We start from the raw sequence: 22527 nt of genomic DNA on the forward strand, positions 1-22527 counted from the left end.
TTATCCAGCGTTTTCTGTTTTTATTTCTAACCGCTCTTGTGCAAGCTGGAATCCTCACATTTGTTGGCTCACTGATAAATGGCCACAAGCCCATCCTTTTGGAAAGTGAGAGGCCATTTCTCGGGCACCCGCTTGGTGTCTCGCCTGTGAGACCGATACAGCGGAGCGACCTTCCTTCAAGGGCTGAGGCAAGAGTAAGTCCAGGAAGGATTCACTTACCTCCCTCGCCAGGTAAGGTGCAGCATGTGACAAAGAGGCTGAAACATGTGACAAGAGGAAAGGGGATAAGCTATATAGTGGTAAGCATGCATTCACCACATCCAGTCAAACACTCCCAAGTCAGGTTTCTTTTATTCATTTGTGGGATGCGGGCTTTGCTGGCTAGGACCAGCATTTATTACCCATCCCTAATTGCCCTTGAGAAGGTGCTGGTGAGCTGCCTTCTTGAACCCGCTGCAGTCCATATTGTGTAGGTACACCCACAGTGCTGTTAGGGAGGGAGTTCCAGGATTTTGCCCCAGTGACAGTGAAGGAACGATCACATATTTCTAAGTTGGAGTGGCGAGTGACTTGGAGGGGAACCTCCAGGTGGTGGTGTTCCCATGTACCTGCTGCTCTTGCCCACCTCGATGGTTGTGGCTCTGGGTTTGGAAGTTGCTGACTAAGAGCCGGGTAAGTTCCTGCAGTGCATCTTGTGGATGGTACACACAGCTGCCACTGTTCGTCACTGCTGGAGGGAGTGAATGTTTGTGGATGGGGTGCCAATGTAGCTCGAGTTAGAGTAAAGTTCCTTCTGCACTGTCTCATCACACACTAAAGCACATATTAGACACAAAGTATATCTCCCTCTACACTGTCCTGATCAAACACTCCCAGGAAAGGTTCAGCATGGGGTTAGATACAGAGTAAAGCTCCCTCTACACTGTCCCCATCAAACACTGCCAGGACAGGTACAGCACGGGTTTAGATACAGAGTAAAGCTCCCTCCACACCAGTGTTCTTCAAACTCGGGAGCGTGACCTGCAAGTGGGTCGTGGGCGGGTGTCGGGAGGGCCGTGGAGCCGTCGTTGGCGGCACTCCCGATCACGCAAATCCCCGCGCAGCAGCTGGCTTTTCATAACGCCGGCTGCTAGCGGCCTTTCAAATGGCCGCAAACATGTAAAACAAATTGGCCGCATTGCGCATACGATCATCGGCACGCATGCACAGTGCGGCCGCTATTGTTTTAAACGGTCGCAGCTTTTTGTTTTACAAGGTCAGGGTTTTTTTTTTCATTTATTTTATTCATTTAATTTTATTTTTTTCATTTATTTTATTCATTTTATTTATTTATTTATTTTTACAAGTTCGGGGGGTATTATTTTATAAAATTTTACAGGAACAAAATTCAGAACTTTGGTAAGATGGAGACTCCATACTTTCCGACACTGGAAGGCTTCACCTTCATCCAACAGGTTCCATTGGAGGAGCGTGAACGAGGGCCAAAGGGACCCAAACCAATTTCCTCCATTTTTATCAGCAGCAAACAAGGTAAGAGAAAATTGTGGGTCTCTCAGGTCGGCTGCATGGGCCGCGAAGGTCGGCCGGCGTGGGTCCCGAAGGTTGGCCGGTTGGTAAAAATGGGTCCCCGGAAAAAAAGTTTGAAGAACACTTGTATACACTGTCCCCATCAAACACTCCCAGGGCAGCTACTGCACGGGGTGAGATACAGAGTAAAGCTCCCTCTACACTGGCCCATCAAACACTCCCTGGACAGGAACAGCATGGGGTTAGATACAGACTAAAGCTCCCTCTACACTGCCCTTTCAAATACTCCCAGGACAGGTACAGCACAGGGTGAGATACAGAGTAAAGCTCCCTCTACACTGTCCCCATCAAACACTCCCAGGACAGATACAGCACGGGGTTAGATACAGAGTAAAGCTCTCTCTACACTGTCCCAATCAATCACTCCCAGGACAGGCACAGCACAGGGTGATATACAGAGTAAAGCTCTCTCTACACTGTCCCCATCAAACACTCCCAGGACAGGTACAGCACGGGGTTAGATAGAGTAAAGCTCCCTCTACACTGTCCCATCAAATACTCCCAGGGCAGGTAGAGCACAGGGTGAGATACAGAGTAAAGCTCCCTCTACACTGTCCCCATCAAACACTCCCAGGACAGGTACAGCATGGGGTTAGATACAGAGTAAAGCTCTCTCTACACTGTCCCCATCAAACACTCCCAGGATAGGTACAGCACGGGGTTAGATACAGAGTAAAGCTCCCTCTACACTGTCCCATCAAATACTCCCAGGGCAGGTAGAGCACAGGGTGAGATACAGAGTAAAGCTCCCTCTACACTGTCCCCATCAAACACTCCCAGGACAGGTACAGCATGGGGTTAGATACAGAGTAAAGCTCTCTCTACACTGTCCCCATCAAACACTCCCAGGATAGGTACAGCACGGGGTTAGATACAGAGTAAAGCTCCCTCTGCACTGTCCCATGAAACACTCCCAGGACAGGTACAGCACGGGGTTAGATACAGAGTAAAGCTTCCTCTACACAGTCACATCAAACACTCCCAGGACAGGTACAGCACGGGGTTAGATACAGAGTAAAGCTCCCTCCGCTCTGTGTAATCCTGAAAGACTGGTCCTCTATTGGACCAGTGTAACGTTGCGTCTCCTTCATCTGGGCATTGAACTGTGATAGCAAGTTAGTGAGAAGTTTCATGTCAGCACACCTCTACAGTACACAGCTCTGGAAGTAATCACGCTCTGGGTGAACAGTGCGGCAGCATTGACCGTACACATTGGAAGCTATTTTGGGGTGAGCTGATAACAGACGATAAATGATTCTCTCACACAACACTGTCTTTTCAAGGGCCTAGTGACTTGGAAAGTTGCGGGTCTCAAGGATTGAACATTCACCCTTTCCTCAGACATTTTATTTGTCCACAAACCTTTTATTAGAAACACAAGAAGATTTGTTACAAAAAAACCCATATGCACAGTATTTATAAAATTATATCAAAAATAGCCTCTGAGAAAATGCTGCATTTAAGTAACCAGGAGAGAGTAGAAGTACTACAGCTGTGTCGATAATAGTAATAAATATATTAAAATATCTGACTGCAGTTTGAGGGCATGGCCTCATTCTTGCCCAGGGTTTGAAAATTCCCATGTTGTGTAGTCCTGAAGTGGGGGGTCTTCCTTCTGTCAGCGTGGCAGTGATTGAAAGCTCAGTGGGCCAACGGGCAATGTGCTCCAGCTCTGACTTGACTGGCGAGTGGCAGCGGTGCAACAAAGTGAGCGGGGGGGGGGGGGGGGGGTTGTGTGGTGGGGGTATGGTGGTCTGCAGATGAGAGTTTGCAGGCGATGGAGAGAAATGTTGGCACATTCCCAGCTTCTTGCTCCTGGCACTGTTGGGTCAGCCGGAGGCTGGCGGGAGAGCCGTCCGATATTCCCACCTCATCACGGAGTAACTGTCCACGCCGCACAATTTTGCGTGAAGGATCGAGTAAATCTTTCGGACTGCGACCATTCTGCCCATTGTCTTAGTGTTGGCTCTTTGGCGGAGCTATTCAATGAGTTCCTCGCCCCTACTTTGTTCCCACCAACGCCCACCCCACCCTCCCCCATAGCCCTGCCATTTTGTTTTAACCTTCAAGTACATAACCAATCCGCTTTTAAAAGTTTCCGCTAAATCTGCTTCCAGTGCCCTTTCTGGCATCTTCCACATTATAAAGTAGCCCGAGTCCCAGATGGCCTGAGGCTGCTTTCCCCTTTGAGGGGGGACGACTGACTGGTGGTGATTTAACCTGAGGATCAGACGAGGGGCAGGGTTGAGAAGGCGGGGCCTTCATGAATAACCTCAGCCAGTGCGGGGATTGAAGCTGTTGGTCTCAATCCGCATCATGAACCAGCTGTCCAGCCAGCTAAACCAGCCCCTCCACATTATAACGGATATTTGTAACCGTCTGCTCTCCCGCCATGTCACCCTGTGGTTCTTTTCCAAATGACCTTCAACCCATGTCCCTCTGGTTCCTAACCTGCTTAGCCACGAGAAAGTGTTTCTACTTTTATTCCATCAAAAACACTCATCACTCTGAACACTGTCAACCAAATCTCCTCTGAACCTCCCCTGCTCTAAGGGGAACAAACAATCGCCCCCCCTCCCCTTCTCATCTCTTCCCACATAACCAAAGTCCCCGATCTCAGTGCTATTTCAATAAATCTCTCCTGAGGGCTCTCCAAAACATCCTCCCTTTCTGTTGTACTCTGTGCAACGCTGAGCATCCCAAACTCTTCTTTCGAAGATTTCCTATCTTGCCATCTTCAATGATTTGTGTACATGTACCTGAGACACTGTGACTCTGCACCTTCCCCCACCCCAACCCCCTGCCTTTTAAAATTGTACCATTTACATTGCTTCTCCCCCCCCCCACCACCCCTACCCAAAAGGTATTGCTTCATACTCGTCTGCATCAACTTTTAGTCGCCCTCTACCCACCTATTCCACCAGCCTGTTTATATTCGATAATAGAACAAAGAAAAGTACAGCACAGGAACAGGCCCTTCGACCGTGCTGCCCGTCTAAACTAAAATCTTCTACACTTCCGGGGTCCATATCCCTCTATTCCCATCCTATCATGTATTTGTCAAGATGCCCCTTAAAAGTCACTATTGTCCCGGCTTCCATCACCTCCTCCTCAGCAAGTTCCAGGCCCCCACTACCCTCTGTGTAAAATACCTGTCTCGTACATCTCCTCTAAACCTTGCCCCTCGCACCTTAAACCTATGCCCCCTAGTAATTGACCCCTCTACCCTGGGAAAAAGTCTCTGACTATCCACCCTGTCTATTCCCCTGATAATTTTGTAGACCTCTATCAGGTCACCCCCTCAATGTCCGTCTTTCCAGTGAGAACAAAACGGGTTTATTCAACCTCTTCCCATAGCTAAGATCATTTTTAGATGCTCTTCACTCTGAATCCAGGACTTTCTCCTTTAACCCCGTGGGACTCAGAGGTTTGGGAAGAAGGTTCAGGGACTAGGTTGGGGTTAGCTTTACGGTTAGGGACAAGTTATCAGGTTGGGCTTCGGGGGTGTGTTTGTTATTCTTTGCCATGTGATGGTACTGCCTACACATCCCGAACATGGGGGACCATCGGCAGTGAAACCTGGCCACGGTGCCCTGTGTTTCTTCACTGACCACAGGAAACCTCTCTCTTGGTCTCTTGTACACAACAGCTCATCTCCTCAAAATGACACAAGGCTTGGTTCTTTACAGTGAATGGTGGATGGAGGGGGCTGTAGGTGGGAGGGAAGGTGAGGGGTGATGTTCACCCCCTCGGTTTGGGACTGTTCAGAGCTTTCATTCCAGGAGACATGTGGAATATCACACGGTGGCGCGACCTGATTGACGCTATCCCGCCCGCTGCCCTGGTCCAGTGCTCTTGACGCATGTGGCAAGAGACTGGCATAACTGATAGGTAGTGTTCCCCAAGCAGACACAGACTGGTGAACATGTTTCCATTTGTAAAGCCGGCGCCGTCACCAACTATCTTCCTGTGTCTCTTTGACCCGATGTTCAGTCGGAGGCGAAGCCGTGCCCACTACCCACAATTCATTGCTGGTCACACGACTTGCCCCTTTCCCTTACCTCGAAGAGCAGCCTAGGAGGTGGGGCTGACTATCCCGTCCGACCAATCAGACTGGTTGGAATGCGGCGAGGAGCTCGACCATTGGTCGGGGGATTCGGGGGAAGGCGTCAGGAACGGGTGGCGGCCCTGGCGAGGCGGAGGGAGGTCTGTATCCGGGGGTGACGGGTAGCTATGCTGGGATGGCGGGGTTGGGTACAGGCTGGTCCCCGTGGCAACGGGTTGCTCGTGGATGGTTGGCAGCGAGGCGGCATAACGATGCGGCTCGTCTCCGGGCGTCCCCTCTAGGGGCAGGTTCCCGACACCCACAGGTGCCGGCCCAGGGATGCCTGATTGGTTGCACGCAGCTCCCTCCCGGCCGATGCCACTGCTCGGGATGGGCACTGATGCCTGGTAGGGTGGCCGCTGGTGGACTGACGGTATCAACTGCTGCCCGCCTCCGCACCCCAGCCCCTCAGGCCCACTGCCCTTCCCCGTCCACAAATCCTGGCGCTGCCCGGGATAGTGGCTCAGCTGCCAGGGCTGGTTGCGTCCTCCCTGCATCTCCCTCTCGGTTGGCCGCTGGGGCATTGGCAAGTACCCGTGTGCCAGGTCTGGCCCCAGTAGATGACCCGCAGCAATCAGGCAGGGCCTTTTGGAGTAGCCTTGCTGAGATGCACCTGTCACCATTAGGCTGCCACCGCCTGCGTCTGGCATGGTCAGTAGCCGGGGGTCACTAAGGTTGGGCATCCTGTGCTTGCATAATTGGTCAATGCTGAGATGGTGGGGACCATTCAGGTTGGCATGGGAACTGTGGCAGTGCCCATCCACTGGATGCGCTGCATAGGATGGAGGCAAGAAGGCCGGGGGTGAAGCTTGATAAGCGCAGTGCAAAGTCTGGGGGATGTACAGGGAATGATTCAAGTCTATCTGGGGTTGCAGAGAGGGGTCCTGGAAGCCGCCAGCCCCTTGGCAGGGCACCACCCTCCCGCCCGCGCCGTCCTCCCCACACTCCTTTGGGCAGACTGGCCCCCGGGGACCCTGCCTCCTCCCCTTCTTTGGGGGCTTGATGGCAGGGAAGGGTGAGGAAGGGACGACGGCCGGGTCGCACGACAGGCTGCGGTCGTCGAGGAGCTGGACGATATCGTGGTGTTGGCGCTCGCTTGCGATGGCACGGGGCAGCCGGTTCATGTGGTCGGCCAGCTCCCGGTTGGCCAGATGCTCCAGCAGGACCTTCGCTGTCTCGTAGCTTCCCTCTCGGGCGGCGATGAAGAGAGGACTCTCCTCCTGTGGAGCAGAAAGAAAAAAGCAAAAGGAGATGGAGATGAGGCAACATGATTTCTCTGGTCAGTCAGTGCGAATTATCATCATGATCAGCATTTCCCAATCAATCCTTGTGCACAGTAATAGATGGGAACTCGGTGTGAGAAAGACAGAACTCTTTGTCTCAATCACTCCCAGGACAGGTGCAGCACGGGGTTAGATACAGAGTAAAGCTCCCTCTACACTGTCGTCATCAACACTCCCAGGACAGGTACAGCACGGGGTTAGATACAGAGTAAAGCTCCCTCTACACTGTCCCATCAAACATTCCCAGGCCAGGTACAGCACGGGGTTAGATACAGAGTAAAGCTCCCTCTACACTGTCCCATCAAACACTCCCAGGACAGGAACAGCATGGGGTTAGATACAGAGTAAAGCTGCCTCTACACTGTCCCCATCAAACACTCCCAGGAAAGGTACAGCACGGGGTTAGATACAGAGTAAAGCTCCCTCTACACTGTCCCATCAAACACTCCCAGGTCAGGTACAGCATGGGGTTAGATACAGAGTTAAGCTCCCTCTACACTGTCCCATCAAACACTCCCAGGCCAGGTACAGCACGGGGTTAGACACAGAGTAAAGCTCCCTCTGCACTGTCCCGTCAAACACTCCCAGGACAGGTACAGCATGGGGTTAGATACAGAGTAAAGCTGCCTCTACACTGTCCCCATCAAACACTCCCAGGGAAGGTACAGCACGGGGTTAGATACAGAGTAAACTCCCTCTACACTGTCCCATCAAACACTCCCAGGACAGGTGCAGCAGGGGTTAGATATAGAGTAAATCTCCCTTTACACTGTCCCATCAAACACTCCCAGGACAGGTACAGCACGTGGTTAGATACAGAGTAAAGCTCCCTCTACACTGTCCCATCAAACACTCCCAGGACAGGTACAGCATGGGGTTAGATACAGAGTAAAGCTCCCTCTACACTGTCCCCAGCAAACACGTCAGAAATGAAACTTCTCTGTGTGGCAAAGACTGTCTGTCAGTCGTTGGGATAAACCGGTGTGAACTATCACGCTCACATCCCTGGATAAAGGTCTTTCTCCATCAAAGGCTCTTCCTACCCTCCTCACCTTGTTGTCCTGCATGTCCTTATTGGCCCCATTGCGCAGGAGGATGAGGACAGTGCCCACGTTATTCACAGCAGCAGCCCAATGTAGAGCAGATTTCCCTGAGGGAGCAAAGGGACAGAGTGTCAGGTCGCTTGAGTTACTTTGCCATGAGTGCTGAACCTTCACAGATGTCCAGAGTCTGATTGTGACACACAATAGAGGGACGCATTGTCCTGCTGTCGAATAGTTATCCAGGAACCCACCCAACATAACACACACTGTTCACTGTATCACTGTCAACAGAATGTACCTGTGCTGGATCGCACTGTGCCAGCTGTGGCTCAACACATTCTACACAATCAAACGTTGTGACTTCAAGTTTCACTTCATAGCTTGTAAGAGTGCTGCACAGAAAGAGGGTCAGTACTGAGGGAGTGCTGCACTGAAAGAGGGTCAGTACTGAGGGAGTGCTGCACTGAAAGAGGGCCAGTACTGAGGGAGTGCTGCACTGTCAGAGGGTCATTACTGAGGGAGTGCTGCACTGTCAGAGGGTCAGTACTGAGGGACCGCTGCACTGTCAGAGGGTCAGTCCTGAGGGAGTACCGCACTGTCAGAGGGTCAGTAGTGAGGGAGTGCTGCACTGTCAGAGGGTCAGTCCTGAGGGAGGGCTGCACTGTCAGAGGGTCAGTACTGAGGGAGAGCTGCACTGTCAGAGGGTCAGTACTGAGGGAGTGCCGCACTGTCAGAGGGTCAGTGCTGAGGGAGTGCTGGACTGTCAGAGGATCAGTACTGAGGGAGTGCTGCACTGTCAGAGGGTCAGTACTGAGGGAGTGCCGCACTGTCAGAGGGTCAGTGCTGAGGGAGTGCTGGACTGTCAGAGGATCAGTACTGAGGGAGTGCTGCACTGTCAGAGGGTCAGTACTGAGGGAGTGCTGCACTGTCAGGGGCAGTGCTGAGGGAGTGCTGGACTGTCAGAGGGTCAGTACTGAGGGAGTGCTGCACACACAGAGGGTCAGTACTGAGGGAGTGCTGCACTGTCAGAGGGTCAGTACTGAGGGAGTGCCGCACTGTCAGAGGGTCAGTGCTGAGGGAGTGCCGCACTGTCAGAGGGTCAGTACTGAGGGAGTGCTGCAATATCAGAGGGTCAGTACTGAGGGAGTGCTGCACTATCGGAGGGTCAGTACTGAGGGAGAGCTGCACTGTCACAGGGTCAGTAGTGAGGGAGCGCTGCGCTGTCAGAGGGTCAGTACTGAGGGAGTGCTGCAATATCAGAGGGTCAGTACTGAGGGAGTGCGGCACTGTCAGAGGGTCAATGCTGAGGGAGAGCAGCACTGTCAGAGGGTCAGTAGTGAAGGAGTGCTGCACTGTTGGAGGGTCAGTATGAAGTGAGTGCTGCACAGTTGGAGGATGCCTATTTTGGATGTGCACAGTAAGAAGTCTTACAACACCAGGTTAAAGTCCAACAGGTTTGTTTCAAACACGAGCTTTCGGAGCAGGGCTCCTTCTTCAGGTGACATTTTTGGATGTGACATTAAATCAAGGTCCCTTTTTCCCGATACGGTGATGTGAAAGATCTATTTCAAAGAGGTGGGGTCGTTCTGGCGTCTTTCAGAATAGTCACCCCCACAAGCAACAGGAGTAAAATAATACCATCATCACATTGTTACTGGTGGGGAGCTTGCTGTGATCCGCCTGGCAACCAGGATTCCTACATTACATCAGTGACAGTACTTCGGGAAGTTTGTATCGTGCTAACTTTGTGAAAGGCTCTCTCAATGAAGTGTCATTTTCAACCTGGGATGGCTGCCGTGTCAAACTCCCAGTGGAAAGAGTTGAGTCGAAGAGTTAATCGTTTATCGATCAGCGGGAAGGCCGACTCACTTTACTCTTCACCTGCAGGCTGTCCGTCAAAGTGACTGACGTCCCCCCTCCCCCCCGCCCCGCGGTGGTTTGACCGAATCCCCCTCCCCTTCAGCTCCCTCCATTTTGAAGGTGGAACGGTCCACCTCAGCTCCACTGGAAAACTGACGCAGCTGTTTTCAAATTATTCTCTGCAGCTGACGGGGAGCAACATTGTGGGGGGGGGGGGGGAGCATATGCGCGCGCGCTGATGTTTAAAATCACTGGCGACGTTCTTTGCCCAAACCGCCGCCTGGCGGATTACCGTGATTGTCTGTGGCGCTGACGTCGGCGTTGCAGTTTAACAGCTCCTCCACCACGTTGTCGATGGCGAGCCGGGCGGCCAGGATCAGCGGCGTGGTCCCGTCGTGCATGCGCGCGTCCACGTCGGTCGACCGGTTGCGCACGAGGATCTGGGGGGGGGGGGGGGGAACAAAGGACGGTTAGCCCACCTCTCCCAGCTCGCTCATCACTCGGCCCCTCTCTGTGTCCTACTTTGCATCGAAACATTTACCGGCTGTGCCCACCTCCTGTCAAGGAACCGCGCTTGCCTTTGGTCATGGCTTCTTTCTACGTGAAGTTTGAGGATGGCCATGTCTCCTGATAGAATTCCTGTGTAAATCCTATCATTTCAGGATGTGGCCAGTGGCGGCTCCCAGTACAGAACGTGCATATCGCTGAAAAAGGGACGTGCTGTTAAAGCTTTCCAGCCTGCACTTATCAGCACAGACACAAGGATGCCAAATTTCAAAGGGATCAACAATTCATGCTGCGTGAGAAGTAGGGTGCTGATTGGTTGGTAAGCGGACTTTGATTGGTGGAGGTGTTGCCATGGAGAATGTATCAGGGCACTGCTACCCAAAAGCCATTGTTTACATTTAAAAAAAAAGCTTGTCTGATGGGTTGAGATGCACAGTGGGGGAGTTTACCGAGGATCAGTGTCCAGCCCCACCTCCCCGCCACGTTTTTGGTTAATTGAAAAGGCACAATGTCTGGACAAGTTCCTTTTGCCTTCAGAGAGCTGGACCCTGTATCTGAACATATGTAACTTCTAGTAAGCGTAGCCAGCCCAACGGACTTAAATTGGTTGTTAATATATTTCTTGACACATTCGGGAGTGTTCAGTCAGTGCTATCCATTTGCGGAATCACTTCTAATGTTGGACACTGTGTTCTGAGTTAGGCACGTCCGGCTGGTTCAGTAGTCAGCACTAAGAATAGCCAAAGTGATGTGCCATTTGATGCGATCCATCAGTCAGTGGGACGTAAGCCCTACATACCCGGTATGTACATACCTGGCGCTGAAAGTCATATCGGAACGTAGGAATGTTGGATTTCGGAGCAACAGAAGGCCAATCCGCTCTTCAAGTTTGCTCTACCATTCAATAAATTCATGGCTGATTTGGTTTTGATCTGAACTCCACTCACCTTTAATCCCATAACTATTGACTTCCTTGTCAATCAAAAATATGTGGAACTGTGCCTTGACCATTTGGCCATCTTATGGCCTGTTGAATCAGTAAAGGGAGAAGACTTCTGTGCGTTTCGCACAGCCCATACATACACGGATGCAGTGAGCCGTGAAGACCAATCCCATCTTACATGGCAGCTCTCTCCGCACACGCGAGCCCAACACGTGTTTTTTGTAACCTGCTTTCGAGCAGGGCCGTGCCATCATGCTGAGCAGCAGGCTACACGGATGTGGATTTGGATCGATCATTGAACAGCGTGAGGTTTGTATCAATGCAGTTGTTCTGGTCAGAGATGACTGTTCCAGTCCCTTTATTAGGTTTTCAGATATGTATGTCTGGATTGGCCTTGATGCTTCGCAATGCCCCCGCCCCCCACCCTTCCCCCCCCCCTCCCCCCACCCCCCTCCTCCCTCCCCCACCACCCCACACCCCCACCAGACATTCACAGTGCTTGTGAAAATGGGGCAAGCCAGTGGTTATCCTGCAATGTGCGTGTGCTGGACCAGCGAGGTGTCCTTCCAGGGCCCAGCTCCAAAGCCGCTGACAAAAACATTTGTTGGGCTTACGTAAGAGTAACGAGCAGCCGGGTGGTATCCATATGGTTGGATTAATCTTTGCGACTCACTGCGTCCGTCTATCTATCGGCTCCCAGGACGCGCACAAGTGATGTGTCTGCCTATTTTATCTTTGGCATGAATTGGACAAATCGCTGAGTGAGTTGCTGCAGTCAAGTCTGACTGAGTTTTCCACATACACAGTGACAATTCCTTCTCCTTCGTCGAGAACAAGAGGACTTGCATATCAATAGCAAGGCTGTGTCCATTGGCTCGTTCGATATAGCGAGTCCGTTCATTATTGTACCGTTCATGGGGGGGGGTCGGGGGCCATAGACATTTACACCACGTTAATGTATCATGGTGAGCTAGGAAAGCCACCATTGTCTCAATCTGTATTCATTGAACTTAGCAACTCACACAGTTGGGTTCGGTTTGAACTAGGACCACGTGTGCCCAAATAGATAGCGTTGCCGTCGGATCCCCTCCAGGCCCTGCTCTCGCAGCCACCTTTGTCGATTTGCATGAGAAATCCCCGCATCCCAGCACCCCCTTTGCATGTTTCCAGCACATAGACGATATGTTTGCTGTATTTGAATCTGAAATGGCATGCAAGAACCTCCTTACACACCTTGAATGGGCTCCATCCCATGTGCAAATTCTCCTCTGAAATGGAGCAATCGACTGCCCTTTCCTCGGTGTGCTGGTCGAGAAGTCCACTCACGTGATCTCTACTACTGCCCGCCTTTGCTGTTGAATACACACATTAGGATTCCTATAGCTTCACAGGCTATAAGTGGCCCTATCAGTAATCCCATGATGAGACCATCAATTCACGCGACACGTGGTTAGAAGTGAACAGTGGTTTTAATCGTCTTACAACAGAGCCTGTCTGTGACACGATGAACTCCAGATGAACTGCAGGCAGGCTCTCAGCATCACCCTTTATACTTCTGGTTAGGGGGGAGGAGCCGTGGGTGGAGCCACGGGTGGAGCCCAGTACAAACTCCCGTACACTCCCAGTGCATCTCCCCCTAGTGGCAGATAAGCACAACTGCTCGTGTGCCGAGCTTACAGAGACATAGTAATACAGTGTGAATTACGCTACTGTGATTCACCAAATCTCATAAATAGGGCCTCAGCTACTTGCTCATCATGTGAGTTTGATGCTGAATTAGGGTGCATCAAAGATATCCTGCGGGATAATGGCCAACCCGATCAAATCATTGTTTAGAGTATACCGTGCAAGCTCATTAATGGGCATAAAGCTGCCACTTTTAGTCCTTCACACTGCTACTATGCAGTAGCAATGCACTACGGCTGGCATTCTGCATTAACAGGATGCAGACATCAAATTGAAAATCATTCCGCCGACCACAGAACCGGGTAATGTGGTATATGAAGTACAATGGCAGTGTGATGCCAGATGTGTACGCCGTACGTCCCAATGACTGGGGGAATCGTATCAAACAGCATGTCCCCCTCGGATGTTCGCAACAGGCAAAGCACTGACCGTCCCCAACCAACCCCTGCTTGCAAAAGCTCAGAGCGTACCGTCAAACACTTGATATGAGTCCGCAATTGTGCAGCACTTACTGAACAATCCTGAGTATGCGCCAGGAATTATACCAATTAGCAATTTAAGATGATCAGTCAGGCTTGTAATGTGGCTCATTGATGTTTGCTGGGAAGCGACATATTTATAAGCGTGAGCAGATCCTCTGAAGGCAAAAGGACTTTGTCCAAGCATTGAGCCTTTCCAGTTGAGCAAAAGCTCGGCGGACACTGGTCCTCGACGCATTTCCCAGGGCATGTCCCAATCGTATGGTGGAGGCCGCGGGTTTGGAAGGTGCTGTCAAAGAAAGTTTGGTGAGTTGCTGCAGAGCACCTGGAAGAAGCTGCAGACACTGCGTACTGGTAGCAGAGGGAGTGACTGCTTACTGTCGAGATGGTGCCGATCAAGCCTTACCAGTGAAGAGCGGTTTCAACTGGTCTAACCAGGACTGGGAATGTTCAATCTCAACACTTGGTATTAAAGCAGGAAACATTCCAATAAATTCAGGAATTACACATGTACATCTGGGAGGTAAGGTGAAGCATCATGAGATATAGGAAGGAGAGTGAAGAATATTGAACGTCACTGTCATGGCGTACAGTACCTGGAAGACTCCCTGTGCATCCGCTGCCACCGCTGTGTGCAAGGGGGTGCGTCCCGATCGATCTTGGACGTTGGTGTCGGCTCCCATGTCCAGCATGCATTTTGCTGCGTCTGCCCGAGAGAACCGGGCTGCCAAGTGCAGGGCTGTCTCACCGGTCACGTCCGTCTGAGGATGGAGGCTCGCTCCCTGGCCCATAAGGTCCATAATGATGCTGGCTGAACTTTCTTGGGTCTCCGTCTCGGCGTAACTAGATTCCAGACCTCCGCCCGCGCAGGCAGCCAACATCAGTGGCGTAACTCCATCTGAAACCAATAACGGACCGTGCGGAAAATGGGATTAAATAGAGATGGTCAGAGTAGGGAGGAAAAAGAACTAGGAACAAATAAGGTACGGAGACAAAGAGCTAGAATGTCATACAGAGAGGATGACGAGGGTAGAGAGTAAAGGGACGGAGTCTGAGGCCTATTGCACACTGCTCCAGGTTTATTTGAGCCATAAATGGGAAAATGTTGGTACAGCAAAGGGAAATCAAGGGGAAAGGTCATTCCAGGGAGGTGGCTGACACTTAACAGTGGTTTGGGTTTCAAATTTGTTGAAAGGCTATGTTGTCCTGAACCTGGGAGTAGGCCACATTGTCATGGAACTTGGGAGAAGGCCTGCTTCACCATGGAAGCAGGGTGCAAGCCATTTCACCACGGTACCTGGGAGAAGGCACATTGTCATGGAAGCTGGGAGGCCATGACGTCATGGAAGCTGGGAGAGGAGGTCATGTCATGGAAGCTGGAGCAGGCCATGTTGTCATGGAAGCTGGAGCAGGACATGTTGTCATGGAAGCTGGAGCAGGCCATGTCGTCATGGAAGCTGGGAGGAGGCCATGACGTCATGGAAGCTGGGAGGAGGCCATGATGTCATGGAAGCTGGGAGGAGGCCATGATGTCATGGAAGTTGGGAGAGGAGGACACGTCATGGAAGCAGGAGCAGGCTATGTCGTCATGGAAGCTGGGAGGAAGCCATGACGACACGGAAGCTGGGAGAGGAGGACACGTTGTCATGGAAGCAGGAGCAGGCCATGTCATGGAAGCAGGAGCAGGCCATATCGTCATGGAAGCTGGGAGCAGGTCGCGTCTCCATGGATGTTGGGAACAGACATTGTCGTGATAGGTGGGACAGTGATTGGTGTCTACATACCTGGGCCTCTTGCATCAACATCCATGTTCTCAGTGTTCTCCTGTGGTGGGGTCAGCGCTACAGACTGTGGAATATTGACAACGGCCTTGATGTGCTTTTGGGTCCATTTACGATGATCAGGCAGCATCGAGATCTCCTCAGACTGAATGAATAAACACATAGTATCAGCACAAAAAGGTCTAAACCATCTCTAAAGCCGAATCTGGTCTCCCCCCTTGGGTACATATACACAGGCATGGGCTGGAATCTCCGGTTCCTCCAGCTGCGTGCATCTCAGCAGCGACCCATTCTCTGGAGGTGGGATTCTCTACTTCCACTGTTTGTCAATGGGATTTCCAATTGAAGCCACCCCAAGCTGCCGGGAAACCTGTTCGGGCACTGGGGGGAGCGGGGGGGGGGGGGGGGGGGGGGGGGGGTAGAGGGGGAAGCTGCCGGTGGTAAAAGAATCACTGGAGATTCCAGCCTTTTATCAGCTGTGGCTCGGTCGGTCACACGTAGTCCCCCAATTACAAAGGTTGTGGGCTGAGGCCTCACTCCAGAGATTGTCTGACACTGTTAAAGGGTCAGTACTGAGGGACGCTGCACAGTTAGCGGGTCAGTACTGAGGGAGTGCTGCGCTGTCAGAGGGTCAGTACTGAGGGAGTGCTGCACTGTCAGAGGGTCAGTACTGAGGGAGTGCTGCACTGTCAGAGGGTCAGTACTGAAGGAGTGCTGCACTGTCAGTGGGTCGGTACTGAGGGAGTCCTGCACTGTTAGAGGATCAATACTGAGGGAGCTCTGCACTTTCCGAGGGTTATAACTGAGCGCCCACCATTTTAAAATTTGTTCATGGGTTGTGGGTGTCGCTAGCTGGGCCCAGCATTTATTGCCCATCCCTTATTACCCTTGAACTGACCAACTTGCCCAACCATTGCAAAGGGCATTTTAAGATTCAGCCACATTTCAATGTATCTGGAGCCAATGGAGACAAGATCAGGTAAGATTTCATTCCCGAACGAGTGATGGATGTTCCCGACAATCGACAATGGTTTCATCAGGGATTTAATTTCAGATTTTTATTGAATTCAAATTTCCCCATCTGCCGTGTTGAGGTCTGAATCCCAATCTCCAGAACATCACCCTGGGTCTCTGGGTAACTAGTCGAGTGGTAGAAATCCCCTCCCCCCCCGCCCCCTCCTGTCCCTGACCTATTTTGCTCCACCCAGCAGTGTACAATCCACCAGATTTCTACCTCCCTTCAGCTCTAATGAAGAGCCACACGGGCTCGAAACGTTGGTTGGGATTCACTTTTCCTGCTGGCAGTGTGGGATGGATCCAATGGGAAATACCCCTGACAAATGGTGGGAGGATAAAATCCCGCTGTCAGTGAACAGGGGCGCCTCTGAGAAACAGGGGGATCGGAGGAACCCACCCGTTTGATGTGTTCTGTACTCTGGGATAACACAGGCTGCACCCTCGATGCAGCTTTGACCAAAAGATACTCCAGACTTTGAAGTAAATTCTGTGTGATTTATTGAACCATTAGCACAGTTCTCTATGAGTTCGACTCTCCTGCTAATCTTCCATAGTAACTCAGTCTAACTAACCAGTCTGCTCTGAGCCACGTGGTGGGTGTGATGCTTCTGATCTGCCCCTGTCCTTCTCTTTGAGTGTCGTCTGTGGAAAGAGACAGAGCATGTGTGCCCTGTCCTTTAATATGGGTTGTTTAAATGCCCCCTGTCACCTCTGGGTGTCTTGACTGCCCATTGGCCGTGTCCTATTCTATGCGTTCATTAGCTGCATGTCTGCATGTCATGACATCTCTGGTGCTCCCTCTAGTGGTTACTTAGTCATAGTGTATTTACATTAACCCCTTGTGTATTTACAGTGATGCATATCACCACACTATCGACTCTCTCAGCAGACTGCGATGGAGGAGCCGAGGGCTCCATCACGAGGTTCATAGCGAAACATCAGTCAAAATTAGTTCAGAAAATGCAGGAGGGCGTTGGAATCCACACAGTGTACCTGGGCAGCAAAAGAGGTGGTGGATGGATCAGAAGAGGGATAAGGAGCAGAAAGGGATAACGGTTGTCACCAGTTTATATTTACAAATGGTTAGACAAATCAATGCCAAAATGCTGAAGAGTTGGTAACTGCAGGTTACAGCGACACCGTTGGGCAGATAAGGGGCGGGGCTCCAGTCCAATAAACACAGTCACCGAGTTCCCTCTTAGGCCAAGGACACTAAGCCCATCATGGCCCTGTGGCCAGAACCAAAAGATCGAGTAGATCCTAGAAATGCAGTAAGACTAAACCTGAAGGAATTTGAATTTGTTGAGGAGTGGGAAGGTGTCACTTTCCCTCACCTGAAAGCATTGGAAACCGACTGACAGAATGAAACAATTAGGCTGGCCTAATTGCTCAAATGTCGGCTTGTGTCTGAAAAAAATTCCTTCTGTGGAAAAGAATTTTGCGAGCCTCAACCAAAGCCATTCAGAGCGGGACGCAAGTTAATAAGGAAAAGTACAGCTCCTTATGCAATTATGGAGGGAGAATGTGCAGACTCCGCACGGACAGTGACCCAGCCGGGAATCGGACCTGGGACCCTGGAGCTGTGAAGCAACTATGCTAACCACTATGCTACCGTGCTGTCCTTATCGTGCACATTAACATTTTGTGTGGCGCCTTATTGAATGCTTTTTTTGGACATCCAAGTATACTACATCTACTGGTTCCCCTTTATCCTATTAGTTACATCCTCAAAAGAACTTTAATATATTTGCAGGTTATCTGGTTACAGATCTTCCCAGCGGTGGAAATTATGTACACCATGAAAATCCTTCACAATTTTGAACATCTTAATTAAATCTCTCCTTAACCCTCTGTGTTCTTCATTACCTTAGATTTCTTGTTGATGGGCGGACCTTCCACTAAGCAATTCTGATTGTCTTCTTCATCTTCACAGTCAGTTTCCTGGTTCAGAATCCTGGATTAACAGTTCACAATGAGAAAGAAATTTCCATCACGCCCTTCCTCTTTGCTCCTGAGTCACCAATCTTTCCATGGGTGGTGTTGAAATGTACTTCAGTCTTGTTTCTCTCAATAACATCTACCTCGCACCACCATCACTACCCCCCCCCCCGCCCAAATCTCTTTTCCCCCGCACCCCAAACTCTTTTTTCAGCTTCTCTGTATCTTCACTGAGTAGAATTCCATGGAATAACATCCATAGAATCCCTACAGTGCAGAAGGAGGCCATTCGTCCCATCAAGTCCCATCGCCGACCCTTTGAACGACCACATAACCTCGGCCCAATCCCCATCCTATTCCTGCAACCCCACCCCGAAGGGGCAATTTAGCACGGCCAATCCACCTAACCCGCACATCTTTGAACTGTGGGAGGAAACTGGAACAACCCACGCAGACAAGGGGAGAATGTGCAAACTCCACGCAGACAGTTACCCGAGGTTGGAATCGAACCCGAGTCCCTGGCGCAATGACACAGCAATGCTAACCACTGTGCCACCGTGCCACCCTTAATTCAGGAATAATTATACCAACTCTAACCCATCCTTCCCTCGGGCATTGAGATTGTGGATTTCACCCTAGAACATAGAACATTACAGCGCAGTACAGGCCCTTCGGCCCTCGATGTTGCGCCGTCCTGTGAAACCATTCTAAAGTCCCTCTGCACTATTCCCTTATCGTCCATATGCCTATCCAATGACCATTTGAATGCGTTTAGTGTTGGTGAGTCGACTACTGTTGCAGGCAGTCTCTTGAGTGTCCACTCCCTCCACACCCACATAACATAGGTGTGCCATTCAGCTGTTATTCGCTTGCACTCCAAGAATAATACACATGTGGAACTCCCCACCCCCCCGTCTGTCTCACATTCCTCTAACCCTCTCAGATTGGTCCCAAGTTGCGATCAAAGACACTGGACAATGCAGTCTGAGCATCAAAGTTGGCTTGATAGTAATGGTACAGTGGGGAATACGGTGGGCCATGAAGTTACAGATTGCGGTTGAGTACAATTCTGTTGCTGCTGTTGGCTCACGGTGCCTCTTGGAAGCCCAGTCGTGAGTTACTGGATCTGTTCTAAAGCTATCCCATTCCGTATGACGGTAGTGTGACACAGTGTGATAGAGGGTATCCTCATTGTGAAGACTGGACCTTGTCTCCATCAGGACTGTGCGGTTGGTCACTCCGACAGATGCATCTACAGCAGGTGGACTGGTGAGGCAGAGGTCAAGTATATCTTCCCCTCTCGTTGCTTCCCTTACCACCGGCTGCAGACCCAGTCTATGTTTAGGACTCGGCCAGCTCGGTCAGCCGTGGTGGTGGACGCTGAAATGACTGCCCTTGTTGCCCTGGGTGCTTCATCGAAGTGGCTTCCAACATGAAAGATTCCATTTCGACATGCATCACCGGCTGAGCGGGGTTTGGGCGGAGGTGGTAATCAGTATGAGGTTCCTTGCCCACGTTTGACCTGATGCCACAGACTTCATGGAGTCTGGAGTCAAATTTGCAGACTCCTAAGGCTGTACATAACAATAATAATCTTTATTGTCACAAGTCGGCTTACATTAACATTGCAATGAAGTTACTGTGAAAAACCCCTAGTCGCCACATTCCGGCACCTCTTTGGGTACACAGAGGGAGAATTCAGGATATCCAAATTGCCTAACAGCACATTCAGGACTTATGGAAGGAAACCGGTGCATCCGGAGGAAACCCATGCAGACACAGGAAAAACGTGCAGACCTCACAGACAGTGACCCAAGCCGGGAATCGAACTGGGGACCCTGTGAAGCAACAGTGCTACCACTGTGTTACCGTTCCGCCCTACATCAAGTTGCCCCTTCCTAACAATGGGACAGTACGTACCCAGAGATGGACGAATCTGGGACGTTGGCTTTCGGGTCGGATTTGGAGTATACGAGTACGTCAGGCTGTTGCTTGACTGTGGGATGGGACTCCCAATTTTGGCACAAGTCCCCAGATATTAGTAAGGGGGACTTTGCGGGGTTAAGTAAGGGGGTCTGATGTTATCAGGGACAGGCGGGAGGCTACAATCTGATCCGCCATAATCTTATTGAATGGAAAATCAGGCTCAAAGAGCTGAATAGCCTATTCCTGCTCGTGATTTGTGTGTTCATATGTATACTGTGATGAATGTAAGAAATTAGTACATATTGCATTTTATATCTATTGCAGTAATGTTTTTAAAAGCCTGAGTTCAGGTATATATATCTGCTGCAGTAATAATATTAAAGGATCTAGGTTAAGGTATCCAGATTCTGTGGTTGCAAAAGGTGCAATTAAGATGTTGTAAAGGGGAGACAATCATTCATTCCAACCATGAAATTGTTTACCAAGTAAGACCGAATGGTATTTTGTTCTGATTACCGGATTCCCTGGAGAGTTAATCCTTTGAGACATTGGGCATGATTGAACGGCTTGTCGTGCCTGATTCTGTGTCAGGACGAGGCAGTCAAATCTCGTGAAAGGACTGGATTGAAATTCGCAATGTTCAAAACATCTGATGAGATTCAACAGAATCTTGCGGCACAACGCGATCTGGATCTCACTCTCGCTGGGTGAGACACAGGCGAACATATTTAAATGAACCGTTGGGCTCATTTAAATATACACTCATCCAATTCATCCGGGATTCGCCGGCCTCGCCAGGGAGACCTCAACCATGACAAAGTCGTGAACCAGTTGTGATGGCAACTAGGGGTCTCGCTGGGGATTTGAGGCACCTGAGTGGTGGGGGTCAGGGAAGGATGATACACTGGCACTTCCTGGCCACCTTGGCAGTGCTACCCAGGCTGCCCAGTGGCTCCCAGGTCACTACCAGGCTTGCACAGACACTGTCAGGGTGCTAGGGTGGCAGCGTCTAGGTGCCAGGTTGCCCATGCCAGGGTTGGGCTCGGAGGAGGGGGTGCCTTGCCCATAAGAGGTGGGGTGAGGGGGACTCGAGGACCCCAGGAGTGGTAGGTTGGGTGAAGTGGAGGCTGAAGCCACGGTCGGGGTATCAAAAGATTGGGCTGCCTTTAGAAAATGGCGTCCCAATCCGTGAGTAGTCTTCTCGCACTTGCTCCCCAGTGCGGGAAATGACTTAAAGAGTGGCCTTGACAGGGAGTTCCTCCCCGAGGTCACAAAAAAACAGCACAGTGCTGTTGAATAACCAGCTCTTAGCGGCGAGAAACACCCCACTAAACTTAAATGTGAGTCCGTTGAATTGTGTCCATAGCATTTAGACTTAGGTTAGCAGGTGAGGGGATCTGGGTGGTAAGAAGATGATGTAATTAATGGGAAGAGGCAGGTCTGTTGGAGGCAGCTTAGCTTTTGGAGTCTCCTCGGAGCTTTAAGCTAAGCAGAAGCTTTTGCCAAAGGATGTCAGGTTAAGCAGTAGTCTGACACAGACAGAAGGATCTGCAGGTTGTTTTCAAAACAGTTTTCTCTCTCTCTCTTCAAGCAGTCTTTCCAAGAAAGGTATCCTCAAGTGTACAGCAAGTTATCCTGCGTTTGCTAACTTTATTTACAAGTGGCTTTTGACCTGTGATGGGCTTTGCTTCATTGGAGATCGAGAAAGAATAAGTTAGCAGTAAAATGGGTTTAAGTGTTTATTGAAAAGCTATTTTCTGTGATGTTAATGTCTTTAAACCTCTGTTAAGAATAAAGTTTGTTCTAATATAAAATATACCGATTGGCCAGAGTTCTCTCTCCTTGAGCGAAGTATTTTTTCCTCACAGTTTTACAAATTAAACAATTCATACATGGGATTCTTGTCTGGTATCTTAACAAATGTTGGGGTCTGGTCCAAGATCTTAGCAAAATATCTGGGCACTGGATACCTTTGTTGTTTTGGATGCCGAGGTCAATGCCAGGTTTGTTCTCATTCAACTTTTATTCAATTTTCTGATCGAACTGAGTGGCTCGTCGGCCATTCCTGAGGGAGTTAAGAGTCAACCACATCGCTGTGGGTCTGGAGTCGGGTGCAGGCCAGACCGGGCAAGGATGGCAGATTTCATGCCCAATAGAGCATGAGGGAACCAGATTTGTTTTTTTAAAATAATAATCCAGAGGTCAGCATTACTGAGAGCAGCTTTCAATTCCAGATTTATTAATAAATTCACTCCATTACCATCAAGCCTACTTCGATAACTAAGACGGTATTGTCCAGTGTCTTTGATTGTAACTCGGGACCAATCTGAGTGGGTTAGAGGAAGGGGGCAAGGAATGTTCCACATCTGGAC

At 50.5% G+C, this 22527-nt stretch overlaps 1 protein-coding gene across 1 annotated transcript in view; it reads right to left on the bottom strand.

The window, feature by feature from the left end:
• Window positions 1-4821: 4821 nt before the first annotated feature.
• LOC119975877 (neurogenic locus notch homolog protein 1-like) overlaps window positions 4822-22527 on the bottom strand; it is a 115181-nt gene continuing 97475 nt past the window's right edge. The window contains 6 exon segments of the mRNA XM_038815772.1: window positions 4822-6912; window positions 8028-8125; window positions 10171-10318; window positions 14090-14391; window positions 15278-15419; window positions 18158-18245. Coding sequence (XP_038671700.1) covers window positions 5662-6912; window positions 8028-8125; window positions 10171-10318; window positions 14090-14391; window positions 15278-15419; window positions 18158-18245 — 2029 coding nt within the window. The 3' untranslated portion in view covers window positions 4822-5661.

The sequence above is a fragment of the Scyliorhinus canicula genome, chromosome 13, assembly GCF_902713615.1.
Source record: "Scyliorhinus canicula chromosome 13, sScyCan1.1, whole genome shotgun sequence".
NCBI lineage: Eukaryota > Metazoa > Chordata > Chondrichthyes > Carcharhiniformes > Scyliorhinidae > Scyliorhinus > Scyliorhinus canicula.